General features: G+C 45.6%; 1 protein-coding gene and 1 long non-coding RNA gene across 5 annotated transcripts in view; both read left to right on the plus strand.

Moving 5' to 3' along the window:
- LOC119567126 overlaps window positions 1–5672 on the plus strand; it is a 33424-nt gene extending 27752 nt beyond the window's left edge. Inside the window, exon 3 of the long non-coding RNA XR_005226906.2 lies at window positions 1868–5672. This is a non-coding gene — a long non-coding RNA (uncharacterized LOC119567126). The remainder of the gene's footprint in view (window positions 1–1867) is intronic.
- Window positions 5673–14759: 9087 nt separating this feature from the next.
- CFAP91 (cilia and flagella associated protein 91) overlaps window positions 14760–20468 on the plus strand; it is a 61164-nt gene continuing 55455 nt past the window's right edge. For 3 of the 4 annotated variants that reach the window (XM_037909623.2, XM_043538731.1, XM_043538729.1), the window contains exons 1-3: window positions 14760–14907; window positions 15810–15886; window positions 19345–19502. In XM_037909623.2, the coding sequence (XP_037765551.1) occupies window positions 14775–14907; window positions 15810–15886; window positions 19345–19502 (368 nt within the window). In that variant the 5' untranslated portion in view covers window positions 14760–14774. Of the gene's footprint in view, window positions 14908–15208; window positions 15395–15809; window positions 15887–19344; window positions 19503–20468 lie in introns of those variants that run through there. The other variant, XM_043538730.1, reaches the window with a different exon arrangement.

The raw sequence follows: 20468 nt of genomic DNA on the forward strand, positions 1-20468 counted from the left end.
TACATTTGGGGACAATGTATACCTTCAGATCAGCGGCACTGCTATGGGTACCCGCATGGCCCCACAGTATGCCAACATTTTTATGGCTGATTTAGAACAACGCTTCCTCAGCTCTCGTCCCCTAATGCCCCTACTCTACTTGCTCTATATTGATGACATCTTCATCATCTGGACCCATGGAAAAGAAGCTCTTGAGGAATTCCACCATGATTTCAACAATTTCCATCCCACCATCAACCTCAGCCTGGTCCAGTCCACACAAGAGATCCATTTCCTGGACACTACAGTGCTAATAAACGATGGTCACATAAACACCACCCTATACCGGAAACCTACTGACCGCTATTCCTACCTACATGCCTCCAGCTTTCACCCTGACCACACCACACGATCCATTGTCTACAGCCAAGCTCTGCGATACAACCGCATTTGCTCCAACCCCTCAGACAGAGACAGACACTTACAAGATCTCTATCAAGCATTCTTACAACTACAATATCCACCTGCAGAAGTGAAGAAACAGATTGATGGAGCCAGAAGAGTTCCCAGAAGTCACCTACTACAGGACAGGCCTAACAAAGAAAATAACAGAACACCACTAGCCGTCACCTTCAGCCCCCAACTAAAACCCCTCCAACGCATTATTAAGGATCTACAACCTATCCTGAAGGATGACCCAACACTCTCACAAATCTTGGGAGACAGGCCAGTCCTTGCCTACAGACAGCCCCCCAACCTGAAGCAAATACTCACCAACAACCACATACCACACAACAGAACCACTAACCCAGGAACCTATCCTTGCAACAAAGCCCGTTGCCAACTGTGCCCACATATCTATTCAGGGAACACCATCACAGGGCCTAATAACATCAGCCACACTATCAGAGGCTCGTTCACCTGCACATCCACCAATGTGATATATGCCATCATGTGCCAGCAATGCCCCTCTGCCATGTACATTGGTCAAACTGGACAGTCTCTACATAAAAGAGTAAATGGACACAAATCAGATGTCAAGAATTATAACATTCATAAACCAGTCGGAGAACACTTCAATCTATCTGGTCACGTGATTACAGACATGAAAGTCGCTATTTTACAACAAAAAAACTTCAAATCCAGACGCCAGCGAGAAACTGCTGAATTGGAATTCATTTGCAAATTGGATACAATTAACTTAGGCTTGAATAGAGACTGCGAGTAGCTTAGTCATTATGCAAGGTAGCCTATTTCCCCTTGTTTTTTCCTACCCTGCCCCCCCAGACGTTCTTGTTAAACCCTGGATTTGTGCTGGAAATGGCCCACCTTGATTATCATACACAATGTAAGGAGAGGGGTCACTTTGGATAAGCTATTACCAGCAGGAGAGTGAGTTTGTGTGTGTGTTGGGGGGGGGGGGTGAGAAAACCTGGATTTGTGTTGGAAATGGCCCACCTTGATTATCATACACATTGTAAGGAGAGTGATCACTTTAGATAAGCTATTACCAGCAGGAGAGTGGGGTGGGAGGAGGTATTTTTTCATGTTTTGTGTGTATATAATAAGATCTTCTACACTTTCCACAGTATGCATCCGATGAAGTGAGCTGTAGCTCACGAAAGCTTATGCTCAAATAAATTGGTTAGTCTCTAAGGTGCCACAAGTACTCCTTTTCTTTTTATCATCAAACTTAGTGCACTTTGAAATAGGATTCCAGAGTTTGTGATAAATATGGAGTTAGTGTACTATAATGAATTGTATCATGTGTATGCAAGCACTAGACTAGTTACTAGTCCAGTTGACTTAGTCTAGTTTAAACCCCCTGTGTAGACAAACTCTTGGTTTGCTTGAGTGTCTTAAAATCTCTCTCAATCATGTTTTGCAGAACTTGAAGTTGTGCAACAGAATAAAACATAACAGCCATGACAAACTGTAGGAGCTGAAGATGAAGAGGAGCCAAAAAGGAATAGTCAGTGTCTTCAGATGCAAGAGCCATTCCACTGCTGATATGTCACAGATTTCAGCTGCTGGGATGTGTGAAGGAATGAACCAGTGCATCTCACATCTCAGAGGTTTTTGAGATCAAGTCAGTCTCTGGGAAGAATTCTCTTTTGAGTTCAGCTCTGCAAGGTGATTATCCTCATACATCTCTGTTGCATTTCTGCATTTGTTCAGCATATACAGTTGTGTTATCCACTGGGCAATTTGGAGAGGAGAATTAAGCAATGAAGCAGAAAACAGAGCTCTTTTTTAGGCGGTTTCTTTCACCTCAAGTCAGGTCAGGTTCTAACTTACTATCTTTAAAATACCTAATCACCTTGCCTTTGTCTTCTCTGCTGACATTTATATAGATGGACCCTCTCATCCTTTCAGTATTGAACTAGGGATACAATTTTCAGAGGTGCCTAAGGGAGTTGGGGAGCCTAACTCCCATTTTCAAAAGTAATGTAAGTGTTTGAAGGTCAGTGGGACTTAAGTTCCTAAGGGCCAGAGTTTTATAGGTATTTAGGCACCTAAAGACACAGATGGGTGCTTAGTGGGACTTTGAAAATTCCCAGGGTGTTAGGGGCCTCAGCACTTGTGAAAATCCCATTAAATGTCTATCTGTATCTTTAGGTGCCTGAATGCCTTTACAAAGCTGGCCTCAACTCACTTTTGAAAAATGTACCCTAAATCTTCAACTCAGGCCCATATCCAGATTATATTGAGTTGGATTTTAAATACCAGTGCCCAGTGTGCTATTTCCTCCAATAACTGAGAGCTTGTTGAATTCGGTTTTCCCTATATATGGTTAATTCCACAAAGTTCATGTATGCAGGGGGGAAATCTTTTAGTCAAACTCTGCTGTATGGACCAGAGAACATCGAATTTTGCCTGGAACTTGTGTGAAGCTCTCGGAGCCACAGAAATAACCTCCCTTAGAACTCCAAACTTTCCAGCGTGGTGGCCAGAGGAGTGAGAATGCTTATTGTCTCTGTGTGATGGAAGGTGATATGACTGAGAGTAGTGCAGCTTCTGAAATGGATGTTTCACAGCATGTTCAGTGTCACTGTATCTATAGTGTTACTAGAAACAAAAATATTTTTGTATTGACGATAACTAACTCAACTAAAATACAAGGTTTAAGTAAATATCAGAGTCCATCTAGATCCCTGACAGATCAACAGTAAAAATTAGCTCTTTGTAACATATCAGAAAAAGTAATTAGATAAGTGAAAAGTGATGAGATGTCGATGTTGGGGGGCAGGGTTGTGTCTGTCTGAATGGGGGGGTTACAGTATGTTTTGGGACATGGAGGGGGGGGGGCTTAAGAATGAGTGAATTTAACATGGTTTGAAAGCATCAAGAAGAACCAGACCACTCTCTCTCCCTGTGAAGAGTGTCATACTGCAGGGTGGCCATCTGGGCAAAGGCAAGTACAAAAGTGATTGATGGGAAAACAAATAAGGCTGGCGAGAAGTTAGGGATTGTGGCTGCACAATAGTTTCCCCAAGTAGTTGATACATGCTCTCTCCAGAGCTCTTCCTCTGTGAGCACTCCAATTGATAGTTTAACTCTTCAGGGACCATATGACAATTCAAGCCTTACAAAGGAACTTAAACACACATCCACTTTAATCTCAGAGAGCACACAAGAGTATTAAAGATCTACGGAAAAGCAGCAAATACCTGAGTGCAATTCTGTCGACTCCTAACTTTGGTCAGTGTTCTTCAGGGAGGCCAGGCCAGGCCCACTCTTCCTGGTGGGTCTTCTAGCTCTGGTAATGCTCTGGCTCTCCTTGCAAGTGACTATGTCATATTTAAAAGCCGCTTTTGACACCTTTTCCTCCTTCCCTTCTTACAGTGGGATTTTCCACGCTTCAGCCATCAAGTGGGATTGCTGGCAGAGGGTCATTAAGAGTAAATGGCTCTGCAGGCAGCAACCATGGTCCCACCAGGATTGGCCTACTCAATGTTGATGACTCTTTGCTGGCCCTATTTCAGTTTCGCAGAAACAACTTCTGCTTCTGCCATAAAAAGGAACTTCTAATCCACACTGAAGGTTAAATTCTTAAAAACATAACATAAGAATGGCCGTACTGGGTCAAACCAATGGTCTATCTAGGCTGGTATCTTGTCCTCTGACAGTGGCCAGTACCAGATGCTTCAGAGGGAATGAACAGAACAGGACAATTTCAAGTGATCCATCCCTTCTTTTCCAGTCCCAGCCTCTGGCAGTTGGAGGTTTAGGGACACCTGGAGCATGAGATTGCATCCCTGACCATCTGAGCTAATAGCCAGTGATGGACCTATCCTCCATGAACCTATCTAATTTTTTTTAACCTATTTATACTTTTGGCCTTCACAGCATCCCATGGCAATGTGTTCCTCAAGTTGACTGTGTGTTGTGTGAAGAATTACTTCCTTATGTTTATTTTAATCCTGCTGCCTATTAATTTCATTGGGTGACCCCCTGGTTCTTGTGTTATGTGAAGGGGTAAATAACACTTCCCGATTCACATTCTCCCCATGATTCATGATTTTATAGACCTCTATCATATTCCCTTTAGTCATCTTTTCTCTAAGCTGAACAGTCTCAGTCTTTTTAATTTCTCCTCATATGGAAGCTCTTCCATACGCCTAATCATTTTTGTTGCCCTTCTCTGTACCTTTCCAATTCTACTATATCCTTTTTGAGATGAGGTAATTGCAATGACTGGAGTGTGGGTGGTCAGAGCTGGAGACAGTGTCTGGTGCCAAGCCAGGGGCCAGAGCCAGAGACAGCATCAGGGCAAAGGCATAGGAGTGGGGACCTGGAGTAAGGCAGGCAAGCAGGAACTGGGAATAGATGGGGGTCTGGTATAAAGAAGATAGGAACCAGGCTCAGGAGCCAGGTAATCAGGTACATAATAGCAGCCAACCAGGTGCTCAGATAGCTTCCTGTGTTACTTCATGCCCATGACTGCTTAGTTTGCTGAAGAGCCTTTGGTGAAAGGCACTGTCAAAAGCTTTCTGAAAGTCCAAGAGCATGATATCCACTAGATCACCCTTTTCCACATGCTTGTTGATCCCCTCAGAGAATTCTTATAGATTGGTGAAGCATTATTTCCCTTTAGAGAAGCTGTGTTGAATCTTCCCTAACAAGTTGTGTTCAACTATGTGTCTGATAATTCTGTTCTTTACTATAATTTCAACCAGTTTGCCTGGTACTGAAGGTAGGCTTATTGGCCTATAATTGCCAGGATTGCCTCCAAAGCCTTTTTAAAAATCTGCCTTACATTAGCTACCTTCCAGGCATCTGGTATAGAGGCTGATTTAAGAGGTAGAATACATATCACAGTTATCAGAGTAACAGCCGTGTTAGTCTGTATTCGCAAAAAGAAAAGGAGTACTTGTGGCACCTTAGAGACTAACCAATTTATTTGAGCATAAGCTTTCATGAGCTACACCTCACTTCATCGGATGCAGTGAGCTGTAGCTCACGAAAGCTTATGCTCAAATAAATTGGTTAGTCTCTAAGGTGCCACAAGTACTCCTTTTCTGTTTGCATATCACAGTTAGTAGTTCTGCAACTTCATATTTGAATTCCTTCAGAACTCTTGGGTGAATACCATCTGATCCTAGTGTCTTATTACTGTCTAATTTATCAGTTTGTTTCAAAACCTCCTCTATTGACATCTCAGTCTGGAACAGCTCTTCAGATTTGTCACCAAAAAGAAAGAAAGAATCTCCCCCACATCCTTTGTAGTGAAGACCAATGCAAAGAATTAATTTAGCTTCTCTGCAGTGTCCTTGTCTTCCTTGAGTGCTCCTTTAGCACCTCCATTGTCCACTGGCTCCACTGACTGTTCGGCAGGCTTCCTGCTTCTGCCGTACCTTAAAAAATGTTGCTGTTAGTTTTTGTGTCTTTAGCTAGTTGATCTTCAAATTCTTTCTTGTCCTGCCTTATTATACTTTTACCTTGACTTGCCAGAGTTTATGTTCCTTTCTAATTTCCCACAGTAGGATTTGACTTCCTGTTTTTTTTTAAAGGATGCCTTTTTGCCTCTGTCACTTTTACTGTGCTATTTAGCCATGTTGGCATTATTATTATTGTTATTATTATTATTATTATTTTGGTCCTCTTACTTTTTTTGATTTGGAGTATAAATTTGCTTTGATCCTCTCTTTCAGTGTTTTTAAATAATTTACAGAAATTTCCCCCTTGTGACTGTGCCTTTTAATTTCCGTTTAACTAGCTTCCTCATTTTTGTGTAGTTCCCCTTTTTGAAGTTAAATGCTAGTGTGGTGGGTTTCTTTGGCATTTTCTCCCCGATGAGGATGTCAAATTTAATTACATTATGATCTCTATTACCAAGTGGTTCAGTTATGTGCACATCTCGGACCAGATCCTGTTCTCCACTTAGAACTAAATCAAGAATTGCCTCTTCCGTTTTGGGTTCCAGGACAAGCTGTTCCAAGAAGCAGTAATTTATGGTGTCTAGAAATTTTATCTCTGCATCCCTTCCTGGGTGAGATTTACCCAGTCAATATGAAGATAGTTGAAGTGCCCCATTATTATTGCATTTTCTGCCCTTGTAGCCTCTCTTATCTCCCCGAACATTTCACAATTACAGTCACATCCTGGGCAGGTGATCGGTAGTATATTCCTACTGCTATACTTTTACTGTTCAAGCATAGACTTTTTATGAATAAAAATTCCATGGTACAGTTTAATTCATTTAAGATTTTCACTTTATTTGACTCTCTGCTTTCTTTCACATATAGTACTACTACTCAAAGTGACCTACTCTGTCATTCCTATTTATTTTGTACCCTGGTACTACCATGTCCTTTGATTCCACCAAGTTTCCACCGTGCCTGTTATATCAATGTCCACATTTAATGCCAGCCACTGTAATTCACCCATCTTAGTATGTAGACTTCTAGCATTTTTAAATAAGCATTTGTACAGTTTGTCAATATTCAGTTGCCTGCCTTCATGAGTTATATTTATATGGGACTCTATTTTGTTTGACTGTTCCTCTGTAGCTCCTCCCTGTACTTTACCAACTTCATTCCGATCTTCTTTACTAGGATATAGAGTCCCCTTTAATAAATTCATCCCTAAGGGGTGTCTGAGCCCAAACCATGTGCTTTTCCACACCTGTTGGCTTTTCCTCAGCCCTTTAATTTAAAAAAATCTTCTACAACCTTTTTAATTTTATATCCCACCAGTCTGGTTCTGTTTTGGTTTAGGTGGAGCCCATCCTTCCCATATGGGATACTCCTTTCCCAGTGGTTCCCGAGCTCCTAATAAACCTAAAGCCCTCCTCCTTACATCATCGTGTCATCAACTAATTGAGACCCTGCAGTTCTGCCTGTCTTTCTGGCCCTGCATGTAGAATTGGAAATATTTCAGAGAATGTTACCATGAAGTCCTGGACTTTAATCTCTTCCCCAGCAATCTAAATTTGGCCTCCAGGACCTCTCGCCTACCATTCAGCAGTAGGGTGGCCTCTGCTTTATTTAAGCAAAGTAAGCTGTCATGGGATAAGAGGGAAGGTTTTCTCATGGACTGGTAACTGGTTAAAAGACAGATAACAAAGGGTAGGAATAAATGGTCAGTTTTCAGAATGGAGAGAGGTAAATAATGGTGTCCACCAGGGGTCTGTACTGGGACCTGCACTATTCAACATATTCATAAATGATCTGGAAAAGGGGTAAACAGTGAGGTGGCAAAATTTGGAGATGATAAAAAAAATACTCAAGATCGTTAAATCCAAAGCAGACTGCAAAGAGCTACAAAGGGATCTCACAAAACTGGGTGACTGGGCAACAAAATGGCAGATGAAATTCAGTGTTGATAAATGAAGTAATGCACATTGGAAAATATAATCCCAACTATACATATAAAATGATGGGGTCGAAATTAGCTGTTACTCAAGAGAGAGATCTTGGAGTCGTGGATAGTTCTCTGAAAACATCCACTCAAAGTGCTGTGGCAATCAACAAAGCTAACAGAATGTTGGGAATCATTGAGGGAGGGATAGATAGTAAGACAGAAAATATCATATTACCTCTATATAAATCCATGGTATGCCTACATCTTGAATACTGCATGCAGATGTGGTTGCCCCATCTCAAAAAAATATATATTGGAATTGGAAAAGTTTTCAGAAAAAGGCAACAAAAATTATTAGGGGTATGGAACACCTTCTGTATGAGGAGACAGTAATAAAATTGGGACTTTTCAGCTTGGAAAAGAGACAACTAAAGGGGATATGACAGAGGTCTGTACAATCATGACGGGTGTGGAGAAAGTAAATAGGGAAGTGTTATTTACGCAGTCTCATAATACAAGAACTAGGGGTCACCAAGTGAAATTAATAGGCAGCAGGTTTAAAACAAACAAAAAGAAGTATTTCTATACTCAACACACAGTCAGTCTGTGGAACTCTTTGCCAGAGAGTATTGTGAAGGCCAAGACAATAACAGGGTTAAAAAAAGAACTAGATAGATTCATGGAGGATAGGTCCATGAATGGCTATTAGCCAGGATGGGCAGTGATGGTGTCCCTAGCCTCTGTTTACCAGAAGCTGGGAATGGGTGACAGGGGATGGATCACTTGATGATTGCCGTGTTCTGTTCGTTCCTGCTGGAGCACCTGGCACTGGCCCCTGTCGGGAGACAGGATACTGGGCTAGATGGACCTTTGGTCTAGCCTGGTATGGCAGTTCTTATGTTATGTTCTCCCACGCAGCCAAGGGCTCATCCTCCTTCTCATGGCTCTGGCCCAGGTGTCTCTGCTCTGCCCCACCAGGACCATAGCCTCCCCCTCACCTTCATCAGGTGTCAGGTGTCACCACCCCTGCAGCAGTGCAGGTAGCCATCTGCAGCACCACTGTCATGACCCCACTCACTCACTCACCAGCCAGGATTGCAGGGGCTGTCCCCAGGCAGGAACTGTTCAGCATTTGGGTGACCTTCCACGCAGCTGGGGGCTTTTCCTCTTTGTAGCCCTGACTCGGGGGTTGGGTGATCTCTGCTCCCCTGGGCCAGGACCACAGCCTCCCCCACACCTTGCATCCAGGTTTCCTGAGTCCCTTGGCCATGCAGGGAGCCCTCTGCAGCCCCATTGTCAGTGCTGGGAACCCCTTCAGCCCTGCTGACAGCGCTGCCCTAACCCTAACCCTAACCCCATTAGTTTCCTGCACCTGTAAAAATTAACATAGTTAAAAACCTGAAAAAAATCTATATTAATCATCAAAATTGTAAAAAAATAAAACTTGAATTTTGCCAAACGTAGCTACATGTATACATATCTAGGAACAAAGAATGAAGGCCATACCTGCAGAATGGACTCTTCTTAGAAGGAAAAAGAGAGAGCGAGAGAGAAAGAGAAAGAGAGAGGAAAAAGAAATATAACAGGGAAAGAAAAGGACAGTCTCACATCCCAGGTGGTTTTTGGCATTTAGCCAGAGGTTGTGGTGTCAAATATATTTATTATAAATTTTAAGGCTAGACAGGACCATTTGATCATCTAGTCTCACCTCCTGTGTAACACAGGCCACAGAATTTCATTCAAGTTTGTCAGGTCTCAGAGTGGCTGATAAGACCAGGTGCTGTGGCTGTGTTTTTCACCCAGTTTCTGCTGTATTTAGCCTAATGCCTTGTGTTTGACGAAAGTATCTTCCAGGAAGGCATCTAGTTTTGATGAGTTCAAGAGAGAGATTCCCAGTGCCTACTACCAGCTAGAGGGGGCAGAATTCAGGTTGTGTTGTGAGGGCGGCACGTACTTAACTTTGCATTTCCTAGTGGAAGGGCCCTCAAGAAGTCTGTTCCATTCCCCCTGACTGACGCAGGATGAAGCAAATCTAGACCATCCTTGACAGATGTTTGTCTAACCTGTTCTTACAAACCTCCAGTGATGGGGATTCTGCAGCCTCCCCTAACATGTTGCTATGCCTAGCTATCCTTACAGTTAAAAAGCTTTTTTCTAATATGCAACCCTATATCTCCCTTGCTGCAGATTAAACCAATTACTACTTGCCCTACTGTCTGTGGGCATGGAGAACAATTGATCATCATCTTCTTTATAACAATCTTTTACATATTTGAAGGCTGTTATCCTGTCCCCACTAAGTCTTCTCTTGTCTAGACTAAATATGCCCAAATCTTTCAACCTTTCTTCATGGTTCACGTTTTCTAAACCTCTTGACACTTTTGTTGGTGCCCTTGAGAATGTCTTCAGTTTGTCCATGTTTTTCTTAAAGTGTAGCACCCAAAACTGGACACACTACTCCAGCTGAAGCCTCTACTGCACAGTAAAGCAGAACTATGCGTGCTTGTGTGTATGCATACACATGTGGTGTGTTGGTAAGGATGTGGGTGCATGTTTGGTGTTTGTGTGCATGTGTAGGGTAAGAAGTACATGTGTGATGCATATGTTGCATCCATGGCTGCCTGAGTGAAGTGTGTGTGATGTCTGTGTGGTGTCTACATGAGTCTAACTTCCAGTCATAGAGTTTTGCAGTAAACTGCCAGCAGGAGGCAAAGACAATGAGATGACAAGACCTAGAGAACAGCTCAGAAATATTCACTTCTCCCTGTCTCTGCTGTACATGTATCTGCTTCCTCCCTAGAGCAGGAAACGATTGCTTCACTCTGACTCAGGGCAAGCCTACACTACAAAATTAAGTCAACCTAAGTTACATCAATGAACAACCAATGCAGTAATTATATTGCTTTTGCATGTCCACGCTACACTCGTGTCGACGGTGTGCATCCTCACCAGGAGTGCTTGTATGGATTTAACTGCCAGTGTGGGGCATTGTGGGATGGCGTCTGAAAGGCAGCAACAGTCGATGTAAGCAACACAGTGTCTACAGCAGTGGTGGGCAACAGGCCGCTGGTTGCCCATCACTGGTCTACACTGACACTGCAGCAAACTAACTACATCGACTAGGGTTGCCAACCCTCCCAGTTTTGCCGGGAATCTCCTGGAATCAGGCCCTATCTCCCTGAGGCTACTGAAGCCAAACCAGGAGATTTTAGGCGCTAAAAGTCTGGTGGTGCAGCGGGGCTAAGGCAGGCTCCCTGCCTGCCTTGACCCCATGCCTCTCCTGGAAGTGGCCAGCGCATCCCTGCAGCCCTAAGGTGTGTGTATGTGGGGTGGAGGGGGGGGCGAGAGAAGGGTGTCTCTGCATGCTGCCCCTGCCCTGAGCACCAAATCCACAGCTCCCATTGGCCAGGAACTTCAGCCCCCCCAGGGACTACAGGGACGTGCCAGCCACTTCTGGGAGCATCACGTCATGGGCCAGGGCAGGCAGGAAGCCTGCCTTAGCCCCACTGCACCGCCAACTGGGAGCCACCTGAGGTAAGCTGGAGTCCGTGACCCTCACCCCCTCCTGCACCCCAACCCCATGCCCCAGCCCTGAGCCCCCTCCTGCACCCAAACTCTCTCTCAGAGGTTGCATCCTGCACCCTCTCCTACACCCCAACCCTCTGCCCCAGGCTCAGCCAAGAGCCCCTCCCACATTCCAAACCCCTCAGCCCCAGTCCAGAGCCTGTCCCCCCTCCGACACCCCAACCCCCTGCCCCAGCCTAGTGAAAGTGAGTGAGGGTGGGGAAGAGCGAGCAACAGAGGGAAGGGGGATGGAGTGAGCGGGGTGGCGCCTCAGGAAAGGGTTGTGGCAGGGGGTGGGGCAAGGGTGTTTGGGTTTGTGTGATTAGACAACCCTAACATTGACCTAATCACTACGCCTCTCATGGAGGAGGAGTTATTAAGTCGGTGTAGTGGGCGAGTTACATCAGTGGGAGCTACATTTTAGTGTAGACACTTACAGAGTTAGGTCACGAAAGCTTATGCTCAAATAAATTTGTTAGTTTCTAAGGTGCCACAAGTACTCCTTTTCTTTTTGCGAATACAGACTAACATGGCTGCTACTCTGTAACTCTGTAGTGTACATCAAGCCTCAGTCTCCTTCCCTGGTCAAAAATAGGCCATATGATATGTCAGTGGGCTCTGATTGGCTGATGGGAAGTCTTGAGAGTCAGGCCAAGCAGCAGGAATGGCCAATGGCAGCTGCAATCCATATGTGCACTGCTGGACCTTTTACCCCTCCAATATTGCCCAGTACACATCTGGGAAATGAGACTCATTATATTCAGTAGCTGGTAGAGCTACAGAAGAGTAGACTGTGAATGGAAGTAGCACTGAGCTTCCGTCCTAGGCCAAATTCACCCTGGCATAAATTAACTGACTGCAGTGGCCCCAGAACATGTTTTGCATTCTTACCACAGCAGGCTCCTGTTGCTGTAATGGCCTTAGTTGAAAAATGGGTAGAACAACTGTGACACCCAGTGGCAAGACTGGAAAATGACAGGTTCCTTCTGCCTTTCCTATGTTATGGTTCGATTAGTAGTGTACTGATTTTACACAATGATATTTAGCATTTGTATAGCACTTTAAATACTATTAATCACAAAAAATATGTTAGGCTGCTGGTGCATGGATGCCACTTCCTTTCACGCTGACAAATATTGTCTCATTGTTTCCTTATACACCCCTATCTGTATCCATCTGTTGTCTCACTTTATACTTAGATGTGAGCTCCTTGGGGCAGGGACGGCCTTTTTAGTCTGCTTGTACAGCACTTAGCACAATGGGGTTCTGGTCCACGACTGGAGCTCCTAGGCACTATGGTAATACAGATATGTATCAATATTGTTAATAATAACTAATAATGTTAAAAGAACACTATTAAGGCAGCAAAGTCAGGCACCCAAAGACTAGGAATTACCAGAAGTAAGGTTGCCTGTCCATCCTCACTGAGCCTCAGTCTCAGAAATGATTAAGCCAGGACTGAGGCAGACACCTGACGTAAAATTTCAGCCCAAATGGTTAAAGTTTGACAAAATTATAAGCAACTGAAAAGAGGGTCTTACAATGGGAAGCGTTGTACAACCTTAATAAGAGGCAGGACTATCAGCCCCTGCTGTAAGGGTGAGAGGCTCTTTAAATTAGATTAGATCTGTGTGGTGATAGATGAACTGATGATCTTCAAAGATAATTAATCCTCACAAACAACACCTGAGAACTGAGTAATAACAATGGGTAACAAACCAATGAGGCTAAAACTAGCAGATTACACACCACATGATCCATTGTCTACAGCCAAGCTCTACGATACAACTGCATTTGCTCCAATCTCTCAGACAGAGACAAACACCTACAAGATGTCTATCAAGCATTCTTACAACTACAATACCCACCTGCTGAAGTGAAAAAACAGATTGACAGAGCCAGAAGAGTACCCAGAAGCCACCTACTACAGGACAGGCCCAACAAAGAAAATAACAGAACGCCACTAGCCATCACCTTCAGCCCCCAACTAAAACTTCTCCAGCGCACCATCAAAGATCTACAACCTATCCTGAAAAATGATTCCTCACTCTCACAGATCTTGGGAGACAGACCAGTCCTTACTTATAGACAGCCCCCAACCTGAAGCAAATACTCTCCAGCAACCACACACCACACAACAAAAACACTAACCCAGGAACCTATCCTTGCAACAAAGCCCGATGCCAACTCTGTCCACATATTTATTTAAGTGACCCCATCATAGGACCTTAGCCACGCCATCAGCAGCTTGTTCACCTGCACATCTACCAATGTGATACATGCCATCATGTGCCAGCAATGCCCCTCTCCCATGTACATTGGCCAAACCAGACAGTCTCTACGCAAAAGAATAAATGGACACAAATCTGACATCAGGAATCATAACATTCAAAAACCGGTAGGAGAACACTTCAACTGCTCTGGCCACTCAGTAACAGATTTAAAGGTGGCAATTTTGCAACAGAAAAGCTTCAAAAATAGACTCCAAGGAGAAACTGCTGAGCTTGAATTAATATGCAAACTAGACACCATTAACTTGGGTTTGAATAGAGACTGGGAGTGGCTGGGTCATTACCTATAGTGAATCTATTTCCTTAAGTATCCTCACACCTTCTTGTCAGCTGTCTAAATGGGCCATCTTGTTTATCACCACAGAAGTTTTTTTTGCCTGCTGATAATAGCTCATCTTAATTAATTAGTCTCCTACTCCACCTTTTCATGTTCTCTGTATGTATATCTCTTCTTACTATACGTTCCATTCTATGCATCCGATGAAGTGAGCTGTAGCTCATGAAAGCTTATGCTCAAATAAATTTGTTCGTCTCTAAGATGCCACAAGTCCTCCTGTTCTTTTTGCGGATACAAACTAACACCAGCCGCTACTCTGAAACCTAAGATTACATTATAAACTCTTTGGAGTAGGTAGGGGCTATGTCTATTTCAATTGAATGTAAAACACTTTGCACACTTTGACCATAATAATAAAGTCAATCTTTAATCATATTAAAGTCAAGAAAGTAAATTAAATAAAGGCCCAGGCGATGCACTTGGCTACCCGCCACTCAGGGAGCTGGGTCTCAGCCCTGCCCCCAGTGCTGCAGCAGGCCTACAGCACTGCACTTGCAGCGGCCCTGTCTCGCTTTGGCTGCTCCGGATCTCTTCCTGCTGGGGCGGGGAGCCGCAATTTAATTCATGTTGCGGGGGGTGGGGGGGAGCAGACGTCGGAGCCCGGCTGGAGTAGCCGGGGGAGGGGCGCGGTGGGGGCTGGGCGGGAGGGATGTGCTGGGGGCCGCCTGGGAAGCGCCCGCTGCCTCCCCGTCCCCCCCCCTCCACGTGCCGGGCGCGAGCCCCGCCCCTCAGGGTGGACGCCCCGCCCGGCCCCGTTGCCATGGGAACGCACCCAGCGCCCGGGCGCGGCGGCCGCCATGACCAGCTACACGGTGATCGGGACGGTGCCGGGGCCGGCGGGCGGCGGGGGCCCGAGCCCCGGGGGCCCGAGCCCCGGGGGCCGGTACCGCTCGGACCTGGCCCCCAGCAGAGCCTTCGACTTCCTCTACGGTACCGGCGAGCGGCCCCAGCAGGGGCGGAGCCGGCTTGGCCCAGAGACCGAGCCGGGGGCGGTGCCAACCCCGCAGGCCCCGCCCGGGCGGCAGCAGAGGGGGCGGGTTGGCGACGAGGCTCCTCCTCCGCCCCCCGCCTCCCGTCACCCCGCGTGCGTGCTCAGCCCGGCAGGGCCGGGCGGGTTCGCTGGGGGGAGGGGCGGGCCGGACTCCCCTCAGGCTGGGCGTGGCCGGGGCCCGCGTGGGGCGGGAGTCGCTCGAGCTGTGCGACAGGGGCCGCCCCGGCCCCCCACGTCCAGCGCCGCGAGAGCTGGGCTGCAGCGTGGCCGGGGCCCGCGTGGCGGGCTGCAGCCGGCGGCCGCAGGGGGGAGCCGCGGAGGCAGCCTGCGGCGTGCTGGGGCGCCGTCAGTCGGGGCTGGGGGACGAGGCTGGAAAAGCGGATCTGGAAGAGGACAGGGAGGCTCCTCCGAGCGCGCGGGGGGGAGGTGAAATGGAAAGGCTGAAAGCAGCATTAGCGGGAAAGGCGTGGGCAGAGCAGGGAGCCACCTGCGGATGTGCAAGGCCATGCCTGGCGCTTCATTCCACAGGGAAGCAGCAAATGCTCGCTGCTGCTGCTTCCATTCACGGCCGTAGCTACCTTTTAATGGTTTTAAAGGTTGCCAGAAGAGTACTTTAACAATTATGAGCCTTTAATTTCTCCCCACCAGAGCGTGGTCCACTCTGTTCAGCAGCAGCATCGAGGCTGACTCGGGGGGGTCAGATGTGCAAAAGTGTGCTTGCTCTTTTTTATTTCTATGTCTCGTTTAGTCTCTGAAGTGGAAAAACTGACTTCTTGTCAAGGGGAGCCAGGCTATTATTCTGTTCGTTTTCTGTGAATCCATGGGATTGCTTATATTTCAGATCCCTTGTATGTGTTATCAAGTGAGAAGGACCACGCAAAGGCAAATGTCCAGGCTCATGTCCTGTGTGACAAGATGGTAGGTTGTTTCAGCCTGAGATGTCTTCAGGAGAGGTTTTTCCCACATTCTTCCTTATATTAAAGGAATATGAATATATATGTAAAAAACTTGATTGCACTTGAGCAATCTTAACTTTACGCAACTTCCTTAGAACAGCACAAGCTCTGTAAAGAAAGGAAATCGTTTATACCTAACACAAAAATAGTTTAATACCTGATGGTCACCACTGTCTTGGGTTGACTTTATACCAATAGTCTAGAAATAAACAGTTCTATGTTCTGTTCCTAAGCCCCTAAGTCATGTATCAGTGCTTGAGAATGGGACACCCCTGGATACCTCTGACAACTGGTCTGTGGCTCATTAAGGAAAGTCTTAGACATAATAAAAGAATTGGGTTATTGCACTGTTTTTTTAACAGAGCACTTGACATGTAAGTAGTGTTTCACACAGTGCCCCTTACTTATTTTGATAGCTGCAGGTGAGCCATTTAGGCAGAATGAAAAAGGGATGTGATACAACTCCAGTGAATCAAAGTTTGACAAACAAGGGGCTTTGTTTTTTGTCCTCCTCGGTTTATTCAGACTTTGCTCTTGAATGAGTAGATTGGGAAGTATTCTAAACGCTGAGGCCCAGCCCTTCTAAAGCAAGCTGACACCTTTCATGCAGTGGAGCCAATAAAAATGTATTATTCAAAACCTGTTTCCTGTCTCCTCCCTCCCTAAACGCTGTTTCTCTGAAGTTTTTCGATGTTCTCTATGGCTATGTCTACAGTAGTAGCTAGTGGTGAAATTCTAGGGTTGCCAATTTTGGTTGGATGGATTCCTGGAGGTTTCATCACACGACATAATCTTTAATTAAATATTAATCATTAATTCCTGGAGACTCCAGGACGATCCTGTAGGCAACTCTATGGGATTCCCACCTTGCCTACATGTACTCAAAGTACCTCTGAGGGTGGGATTCTCAGCTTGCCTAGATGTACTTACACTAGCTCAATGAGAGCTAGTGCGAGTATAAATAGTTTAGCCTCGGTAGCACAGGTACCAGCAGCAGAAGGGCTAAGCCATGCCAAGTATGTACCTATGGAGTTCAGCTGGGTTTGTACTCAACACAGCTAAGCCATGCTGCTGCTGCTGCCCATGCTACCGTGACTACACTAATATTTATATTCACGCTAGCTCTAATTGATCTAGTGCAGGGGTCTCAAACTCAAATGACCATGAGGGCCACATCACTGACCCCCCCCCACCACTGACCCAGCCCCACCCCCACTCCACCCCTTCCATGAGGCCCTGCCCCTGCCCCTCCTCTTCCCACCCCTTCCCTGCCCCCATTCCAACCCCTTCCCCGAAATCCCTAACCCAACTCTGCCCCCTCCCTGCCCCAGGGGGTGCAGAAGGGGTGCAGGGTGCGGCAGGGGCCTCAGGGCAGAGGGTCCGGGTGCAGGAGGGGTGTGGCAGGGGCCTGTAGGAGCCTGCCCTGCTCCCAGTGTGCGCCGCACTGGGCCGGAGTCACTCTAGGTAAACGCTGGGGGGGCCGCAGGGAGCTGGCGGGCCGCAGAAAATAACCCCGCGGGCCGTGTGTTTGAGACCCCTGATCTTGTTTGTGTATGCCCCTATTACTGTAGTATCTGAGAGTCTCATAATCTTTATTTATCCTCACAAAACCCCAATGAGGCAGGGAAGTACTAGTATCCCTATTTTACAGATGGGCGGCTAAGGCACACAGAGATTAATATGACCTGCCCAAGGTCACGGATGTGTTTTCACTCAGGCTTTGTCTACACTAGCACTTTTGTCGGTCAGGGATGTGAAAAAACACACCCGGACCAACATAAGTTTCACTGACAAAAGTGCCAACATAGCTACTGCCGCTCGTTGGGGGTGGTTTAATTAAGATGATGGGAGAGTGCTCTCCTGCTGGCATAGAGTGGCTACCTGGGAGACCTTACAGCGGCGCAGCTGCAGTGGTACAGTTGTGCTGGTGTAATGTATGTAGTGTAGACATTGCCTCAATTCCTGTAGGTCAAGGGTGTAAATGGCATGATGAGAATCTACCAGTTACACAAAGTTGTTTGACCTTGTTGGACTCTGCTGTCACTGTGGTTTCTGGTGTGGCTTCCATGCAGGTAGCAAAGAGCACAGACATACCCACAAATCTGTCTGTCACTTCTAGCTCTGAGTGCCTTTTTTGTTTATACTGGTTAGTCTCAGAAACACTAGATTTCTGAAAGGGAGCCCTTGTATATTGGCTGCTACATGTCCAGCCTATGTATGGTGTACTCCCTCTTGTCTGAAAACCCCAGGATCCAAATTTAGGCCCAAAGTGCATCACTTATTTGAAAATCTCCCCTTCATGTCAAAATTCCTGTTTAGCCAGATAAATTCCATGTTCCACCATCCTATTTATTTTTTCCTTTTGGTTTGTTTAAAATGTGCTTATCCACTGTTCTGACCATCTGAATAAGCAGCTGCCTAGTATATAATACACAACAAGCTGGTTTTGAATTCTGGGGCTATAATGTCATCTGATGGGGTGAGGGTGGTTGTGATAACTTTATGACAGCATTTCCCAAACTTTGAAAGTTGAGTCTTCCTTCAGGAAAATGAAGCAAATGGTGCCACCGTTCAACTTTGCCATCTATTGTTAAAGGCTTAGTCATAATGAGCCATCATTTAGAGTGGATTGTATAGATCTTCATAGTATGACGCTTCCTTTCCTTTCTTACATACTTTGATGAACAGGGAAATAGCACAATGCTGACATTTGGGGCATGTCTGTACTGTGGTTGAGGAGTGTGATTCTCAGCATGGGTATACAGACTTGTGCTGTCTCTGCTGGCGCTAGCATGCTGAAAGTAGCAGTGTGGATGCTGCAGCACAGGCAGCAGCTCGGGCTAGTCTCCTGAGCTCAGACTCCAGTGGTCAGGTGGGCTTGGACTCTGGCAGCTAGACCGAGCTGCTGCCAGGCCCACAGGGTCTGTTTACCTGCACTGGAAATCACACCTCCCAGCTACAATGTAGGCAGGTATACACTTACAGTACATTAATTGGGCTTCTGAGTTAGCACCCACTGAAATAAATGGGGCAATTCATATCTTAAAGCTGATTTCAAGCTTTCTGCTGACTTAGACAAATGTAGCTGCATCAGTTATACTTGGGCCACATTTTCAAGGATTTCTTTGCAGCTACATAGGTTGATACTTAGCATCTCCATGCCCCTGCTGTTTAGTCCTGTATGTTCCTCATTTTGAGAAGCACTCTGTTATTGATTGATGTCATTAGAGCATGCTGTCACCTCTACCACCCAGGTTTATAGCGCTGTAATTCACAGTAACTTGTTTAATCTCTATATATTTCTCATGCCTTGTTTACATATAGACTCAAAAACACTAGTTGAAGCGATGATCTCTTAAGTGTTGCATGGAATTGCTAAATAACAACTGCCATTTCTCTTGTCTACACATTAAAATTTAGAAAAAGATGCCGATTTTTAAAACCATGTTTAGCAGTCTGATCCATTATCCCTGGTACAATCTGCGTTTGGAGGAAAGAAATCCCGTGCCCCCATTTATTGACCGAAGATGGAGAGGCAGAGCCCAGCAGCGCCTAGAGGTTCTTCAGCAGCTTGCTAGGTAAGTGTCCTACCATTGGACTATATTAAGAAAAAAAAACAAAAAAACAATACAGGATAGATGACTGCAGTTTGCTCCTATTTAGATCTTACTTGAAACTGATTCAGAGGTTGCAGCTGTTGTGGAATATGGCCGTCCATCTGCTTTTTTGGGATTGGGTGTTCTACATTCATCCAACTCTATCTGCACTGGTTGCCAATAAATCAAGAGATTTATTTAAAGCTCTTGTTTTCAATGTGAGATGTAAAAACTTCAGTGATCCAGGCTGGAGCTACTTAAGTGATAGCCTTTCTCCTTTGTCCCTCCCAGACTGAAACTGACTGGATTGTTCTTGCTATGCATCCCAAGGTTTCATTTGGACTGGACTAGACTAAGGCCTTCTTAGTGCAGGAGACTTTCCCAATATGTCCATTAGGATCCCAATTCAGCAAAGTACTTCAGTATGTGTTTAAGTGCTTTAGTGAATCAAGGGCTGGAGTCCCTCTGTAGCTGTATTCAAGATTCTGTGTGAGGCCTTCCTATTTAGGTCAGGATCTGACCACTTCCCTTCCCTTTTTCAGAAGCCCCATTTTGTTTGGTCTCTTTTCCTTAGCCCGCCTTGTTTGTTTTGACTAGAGTTGCTGATTACCTGGTCCACTTGGACTAGAGTTGTTTAAATATGATTTTGTTATTTTTTTCCCTTGTGCGCATCTGGGACACTGTACAACAGGTGCTATATCAGTTAACAAAATAACACAACATAATTTTGAATAACATATTGCATATAAAGTTACTTCCCAAACCACTTCAAAGAATTAAGGTAGAGAGGAAGAGGGAGCTGAGGATAGAGAGGTTGTTCTAGTCAGACAATATGTACTGCGGAAGAAAGATTCTGCACCAGCTCACATGGAGGGATAAAAAAGAGAATAGTGTCAGGCATGCAGAAAGAATGGGGAAAGGAACACAAGTTTTGAAAAGTACAATAGG

This window comes from Chelonia mydas, chromosome 1 (genome assembly GCF_015237465.2).
Source record: "Chelonia mydas isolate rCheMyd1 chromosome 1, rCheMyd1.pri.v2, whole genome shotgun sequence".
In the NCBI taxonomy this organism is placed as follows: domain Eukaryota; kingdom Metazoa; phylum Chordata; order Testudines; family Cheloniidae; genus Chelonia; species Chelonia mydas.